The sequence below is a fragment of the Euleptes europaea genome, chromosome 20 (genome assembly GCF_029931775.1).
Source record: "Euleptes europaea isolate rEulEur1 chromosome 20, rEulEur1.hap1, whole genome shotgun sequence".
In the NCBI taxonomy this organism is placed as follows: Eukaryota; Metazoa; Chordata; class Lepidosauria; order Squamata; family Sphaerodactylidae; genus Euleptes; species Euleptes europaea.
In genome coordinates this window covers 21,126,224-21,133,202 of record NC_079331.1, presented here as the reverse complement: position 1 = coordinate 21,133,202, position 6,979 = coordinate 21,126,224, and the positions used below count along the sequence as shown (strand labels likewise).

Here is a 6,979-nt window from a genome sequence, read left to right as displayed (position 1 = left end):
TTATTAGTATTTTGGGCTAGTATGCCAAAATAAAATTCTGTCCCCATCTATTCCAGCTTCAAGTGATTTATGCAAAAAATTACCTGAGCGAGTTCAGGCAGTTCTTTGCAATGATGAGGACTTGAAACTGGAATTAGGAAGCTTTAGTGCTAAGATTTTAATGGTGTAAGGATGACTATTTGACCAGTTGAAAAAGATTTGGTCAACTGAACATTAAACTGTTATCAAATGTTCGTCAAGTATTTTTTGAAGAATTAACCTCATCAGAAGAACAAGGAAAATGCTTTCCATCCTACGTAGGTTTGATTTGGTACTTATAATTAAAAAAACAAATTAGTTAACTATTATTGTGAAACAAATCCATTTTAGAAGAACAAGAAGAGTTGTTTTTTATATGCCGATTTTCTCTACCTTTTAAGGAGATTCAAATCATCTTACAATCTCCTTCCCTTCCTCTTTCCACAACAGACACCTGGTGAGGTAGGCGGGGCTGAGAGAGTTCTGGGAGAACTGTGATTGGCCCAAGGTCACCCAGCTGGCATCATGTGTAGGGGTGGGGAATCGAACCCAGTTCTCCAGATTAGAGTCCACTGCTCCTAATCACTATACCAAGCATGCTGTGTAACAAATTACACAACCTCATGAACTGATTTCCATCTCAAATTTGGTTTCAGGTAGCCGGCTCAAGGTTTACTCAGCCTTCCATCCTTCTGAGGTTGGTAAAATGAGGACCCGGCTTGCTGGGGGTAAAGATAGATGACTGGGGAAGGCACTGGCAAACCACCCTGTAAACACAGTCTGCCTAGTAAATGTCGTGATGTGATTTCACCCCATGGGTCAGTAATGACCCAGTGCTTACACAGTTGACTACCTTTACCTTTTAAACAAATTATTATAATTTTTAACAGAGCCCCTGTGGTGCAGTGGTTAGCGTACAATTTGGGAGACTCAGGTTCGAATTCACACTGCCATGGGAACTCACTGGGTGACCTTGGGCCAGTCACTGTCTCTCAGCCTAACCTACCTCACAGGGTTGTTGCAAGGAGAAAATGGAGGAGAGGGAAATAATGTCAGGTGCTTTGGCTCCTCAATGGGGAGAAAATTGGAATTTAGATGAAATCAATAAATCTCAAATATGAATGATTCACTTAACAGCCCCTTCTTTTGCTGTTATCCTGGAATGCCAGCGTCACCCTACGGTTTTATGCAATAAATAAATATGTTCAAACTAGTGACTAGATATCAACCCAGGGGTGTCGAACTCAATTGTTACGAGGGCTGGATATGACAAATGCCATTTGGTTGGGCCGTGCCGTGTCTCGCCAGCCCAGATCGAGGGGCGATGGCTGCCTCTGCTTGTTTGCTGGCTGGATAAGAGCTCTCAAGGGGCCAGATCCAACCTGCAGTCCTTATGTTTGACACCCCTGTATTCACCTTTTATAATAAGAACACAAGAAAGGCCATGATGGATCAGACCAAGGTCTATCAAGTCCAGCAGTCTGTTCACACAGTGGCCAACCAGGTACCTCTAGGAAGTCCACAAACAAGACGACTGCAGCAGCATTGTCCTGCCTGTGTTCCACAGCACCTGATATAATAGGGATGCTCCTCTGATCCTGGAGAGAATTGGTATGCATCATGACTAGTATCCATTTTTACTAGTAGCCATGAATAGCCCTCTCCTCCATGAACACATCCACTCCTCTCTTAAAGCCTTCCAAGTTGGCAGCTATCACCACATCCTGGGGCAGGGAGTTCCACAATTTAACTCTGCGTTATGTGAATACTTTTATCAGTTTTGAATCTCTCGCCCTCCAGCTTCAGCAGATGACCCTGTGTTCTAGTATTATGAGAGAGGGGAGAAAATATGCACCTGGTGACCCATATGGGAAGATCAACTGCCTCACGCTTGAAATTATCTGTGCCTTTTCTCTCTTCCATAGACATGAGCCATTCCACAGAACTGGCTTTTACCATAGAGCCCAGTGACCACATCGCCGTTCAGGAGCAGCCGCTGGTCCTGCCCTGCCAGGTGGAAGGGATCCAGCCGATCAGCATCACGTGGCGGAGGAACGGGGCCACGTTAGAGGACAGTGAGGACGCCTTCACCCTCGCCAATGGCTCGCTGTACTTTTCCCACTTCCAGAAACTCAGGGGTGACGGGTCTTCCGACGAAGGGGAGTACGAATGCACGGCACGGAACCGCTTTGGGTTGGTGGTGAGCCGAAAGGCTCGGATTCAGGCGGCCAGTAAGTCCCCTTCGCTTTCCTTGAAAATCCCTTCTCTTTTCTTCTCTGCAGAAAAAGCTTGGCGTTAGGGTTAATAAATGCGCAATAGCTAGGTTTAGTAGACCACGGGTACCCAGTCTTTTTGAGCCGGTGAGCAGCTTTGTAGAGTGAGAGCCAGCATGGTGTAGTGGTTAAGAGCGGTGGTTTGGAGCAGTGGACTCTGATCTGGAGAACAGGGTTTGATTCCCCACTCCTCCACATGAGTGGCGGAGGCTAATCTGGTGAACCGGATTTGTTTCCCCGCTCCTACCCACGAAGCCAGCTGGGTGACCTTGGGCTAGTCACACTCTCTCACACCCACCTCCCTCACAGGGTGTCTGTTGTGGGGAGGGAAAGGGAAGGGAATTGTAAGCCAGTTTGAGTCTCCCTTAAGTGGTAGAGAAAGTCGGCATATAAAAACCTTCCTCTTTTGAATTCTGTCACAGGGTGCTGGGCACAGCCAATCCGAAGCCCTGGAGGATTCACATTTTGCATTATTCCTCATCTTCCTGTCGATTCGGCAGAAGGGTCACAAGTGGTATTGGCTGTGGAATGCAGCATCTCTCAAATCCCAGCCTCCGTTTTAAAGGCCCTAGGCCTTATGGCTGCAAGGAGACGCCAGAATAGGTGTGGTGGACGATGCCGTCAGATAACCCTAAAATTCAGGATAAGATTGCCAGCTGTTTGGAAAGAGTATTGGCACCTGGCAGGGCTCCTTTTTCTTCTCTGTAGCAAACCCAAAACAGACTATGTAAGATAAGAAGTGGGGAGAGGGAGAGATTTTGCAGATTTGCTCCATTTACATAAATGTATGCGCAGAATTTTATTGACTTTTGCCTGGAAAACCTTTAGTCCTGTTTGTTTGTGTTTATTTATTTGTTATGTTTTTAATTTACGGTTTCATGGAAGTCTTAGAGTGGATGGTGGCAGAAATCTGCTTGTGATAGAAAGAGGGAGAGAAGTTCTGGAGGGGAGACGAAACCTGTGTGTGCAGAAATGTGGCCTAGCATAGTTAACTCGTTGCGTTCCCCATGGGATCGGAGTGTGCTGGGTGTGTAGCTAGGCATTCAAGATCCCAAGACTCGTGTGTGTGTGTGTGTGTGTGTTTAAAGTGCTGTTAAGCCACAGCCGACTTGCTGCAGAGCTTTCCCTGGTGGTCTCCCATCCATGTACCGACCCTGCTTAGCTTCCAACTTCTGCCACCCTAGCAAGGGCCTTTCAAGGCCAGTGACTTATCAAAAGTGGTTTGCCATCGTCTTCCTCTGCAGAGCCTTCCTTGGCGGTCTCCCTTCCAAGTACTGACCCTGTTTAGCTTCCGAGATCGGAAGAGCTCAGGTCATACCATGCCGTCTTCCCTCCCCCCAGGATTCTTACTGGGTTGAAATTTTTGTCCCCGAAAAGGGTTGCAGATGAAGGCCACCATCAGGGATGGGGCCAGTGAGGACAAGGTGAGCTAGTTGCCCAGCAAAGACTGGAGGGAGGGGGTTCAGGAGACAAGATACCTGCCAGAGTTAGCAGCTTTTCTCTCAGAAGAGTTCTGCCACGAAGAGGCCTCCTAGAGGCCAGTGGCAGGTCTCCGAGGCTATTGTGCTACTGCGAGCGGCCACAATCCGAATTTTGCCTTTGTGCAAATTTGTGCAGCTGGTAATTCTGTTTTTAATGGGAATTCCGAACACCGAACTTGGCTCAGCTTTGAGGAACAAGGGGGAGCCAGCATAGAGTAGTGGTTAAGAGCGGTGGTTTGGAGCTGTGGACTCTAATCTGGAGAACTGGGTTTGATTTCGCACTCCTCCACATGAGCGGCGGAGGCTAATCTGGTGAACTGGGTTGGTTTCCCCACTCCTACACATGAAGCCAGCTGGGTGACCTTGGGCTAGTCACGGTTCTCTCCGAACACTCTCAGCCCCACCTTCCTCACAGGGTGTCTGTTATGGGGAGGGGAAGGGAAGGGGATTGTAAGCCGGTTTGATTCTTCCTTAAGTAGTAGAGAAAGTCGGCATATAAAAACCCAACTCTTCTTCTTCTTTTTCTTTCTTTCCTTAAATCAAGAGTGTAAGCTCATCAGGACAGAGACCTCTCTTGTTGCCTGTTCTGACATAGCAAGTGATGTCTGCATCAATAGGGCATTGATGATTTGTAGCCGTGGTAATAACATTGTGTCTTTACAGCTGACCAGACTGGGTTTGAGAGGTGTGTGGATGCTCTTCCCCCCACCACCCCCAGATCGTGGCATATGGTTTTAACGGCGGCTGTGGCTTTATATGTAATTTGCAACAGTCGACTTGGCCGTAGCAAAGAAGGGGGGTCATCTGGTTTTGCCCCCGGGATCGCTCGCTAAGTGGCTCCGATTAAGTCAGAACTTGGGATCTCCCTGGTTCCCAGCCTCGGCAGAGCCGGCTGGAGCAGATGGCCTCTTGAAGGCCGCTTAAAAAACCGCCACCCCTTTCTCCTTTTCTCTTTGTCCCTCCCCCCCCCATTGTTCAGGACTGAATGGAGGGCGGCTGAAAGCGAAAGCCCGCTTGCTTTTGCGGAGCCTGGGAGACGTTGCTCCAGCCATGCGGATTCTCAAGAGCAGCTGAAAAGAGGCCGGGGTTGCATCTTTAAGAGGAGCAGAGAATATTCTCTTGCGCTGTCCTGCACAACGGGTGCCTTATTTGCCTGCAGGCCTCGTTTTTTGGGAGGAGGCTTTGTCCCCCCCCCCTTTCCTCTTCTCGCCCTGTTCAAATAGGGTAGTTTGCTCTGTGTGGGTTTTTGTTGTTGCTCTTTCTCAAGGATCCAGTGTAGAAAAGTTCTCCTGGGAAACTGGACAAAGGTAGTCCTGTCCTGTCCCCTCCCGCTGTGGGAGAAGAGAGGCGCTGAGAAAACACACGACCCTTGCTTAATAAGGGGGCAGAGTTCTCAAAAGAGAACAAGAAGAAGAAGAGTTGGTTTTTATAAGCTGATTTTCTCTGCCCCTTAAGGAAGAATCAAACCAGCTTACGATCACCCTTCCCTTCCCCTTCTCACAACAGATATCCTGTGAGGTAGGTGGGGCTGAGAGTGTTCGGAGAGAACTGTGACTTGCCCAAGGTCACCCAGCTGGCTTTATGTGTAGGAGTGGGGAAACCAACAAACGAGAAACTCCATGCTCAAAGGCAATGTACCTCTAAGTACCAGTCGGTGAGGAGAACGCAAGAGGGGAAGACGGCGCTTGCGGGCTCTGCAGAAGCGTCCGCTGTTGGAGATCGGACCAGACGCTGTCCTGATGCGATCCAGCGGGGCTTTTCTTATGACAGGGTGACCTCTCCTCTCTGCGACGTCCTTCCTCCAGCCAGGCCCCTCCAATGCCTTTGGGGGTCCTTTTGGCTTCCCCTCCCCCATTCCCTGGAAGAGGAGATGCAGCACATGGCGGGATGAATCAGCCGGCACCTCTCCATCCTCCTCCCCATGATTAACTAACGGCAGCTCTTTGTCAAGGCCGAGAGCGACTCTCTCCCTCCCCCCACCCCCCAGTAATGCCCCTTTGATGCCATCCATCACGCCCACTGCTGTCACTGAGCTGAATGGCCCCGTTTTCACAGATCACAGGAAGGGAACAATGGCCACAGAGGCCACGGGGTTTTTGGAGGGGAAACTAACCGGGATTTTGTTGCAACAGAGAGCCCTAATTATGAGTGGTAGAGGTGGCAAAGGATTGGGGCAGAAGAAGGAAGAATCAACCCAGTTTACAATCTCCTTCCCTTCCCCTCCCCACAACAGACACCTTGAGAGATAGGCGGGGCTGAGAGAGCTCTAAGAGAGCTGTGACTAGGCCAAGGTCACCCAGCTGGCTTCATGTGGAGGAGTCAGGAATTGAACCTGGTTCTCCAGATTAGAGTCTGCTGCTCATGTGGAGGAATGGGGAATTGAACCCGGTTCTCCAGCTTAGAGTCTGACACTCATGTATAGGAGTGGGGAAACCAACCCAGTTCCCCAGATTAGCCTCCGCCGCTCATGTGGAGGAGGGGGGAATTGAACCCGGTTCTCCAGATTAGAGTCCACTGCTCCAAACCACCACTGTTAACCACTACACCATGCTGGTGGAGAGGTTGGGTAGTGGCATGCAACAGGGTGGTAGTCTAGGAAGGGCCTAACACCCCACCCCCCTGTCCCACAGTGCGCACAACACTCACATACACACAAATACACAAAAAAGGACAGGGCTTGCCCACCTGGGTCAGCAAGCCTAGCCTCAGCGCTCTTCAGCCAGGTTGAGTCTTCCTCTTTTCTTGCTGCCTTCCACTTTTCCTAGCATGGTTGTCTTTTCCAGTGAGTCTTGTCTTCTCAGAAAAGTGTTATGTGTCCAAAACACGATAGCCTCAGTTTATTTGTTTTAGTTTCTAGGGAGAATTCAAGCTTGATTTGATCTGGAACCTGCTTCTTTGTCTTTTTGGTAGTCCGTGGAATCTGTAAAACTCTCCTCCAACACCACATTTCAAATGAATTTTCTTCCTATCAGCTTTCTTCATTGTTCAACTTTCACATCCATACATAGTAATGAGGAATACCACAGTATGAATTACCTTAATCTTGGTCTCCGGAAACAGTATACTTATAACACTTAGCTTTTGAGGCAGTGGGTTAATTACCTAAGGCCTTGAGATGCTAGCCCTTGGAGAAAAATCTCATGTGCCCCTTTGGTAATTTTCAGGCATTGTGTAACTGGAAAAGGGGCCCTTTCGTTTTTCATGTGG

At 48.9% G+C, this 6,979-nt stretch overlaps 1 protein-coding gene across 1 annotated transcript in view; it reads left to right on the top strand.

Annotated features, from left to right (window-relative positions):
• The first annotated feature begins 1,942 nt into the window (after positions 1 to 1,942).
• The window catches only part of IGDCC3 (immunoglobulin superfamily DCC subclass member 3), a 108,988-nt gene continuing 103,951 nt past the window's right edge, over positions 1,943 to 6,979 (top strand). Inside the window, exon 1 of the mRNA XM_056866121.1 lies at positions 1,943 to 2,249. Within this exon, the coding sequence (XP_056722099.1) occupies positions 1,946 to 2,249 (304 nt within the window). The 5' untranslated portion in view covers positions 1,943 to 1,945. The remainder of the gene's footprint in view (positions 2,250 to 6,979) is intronic.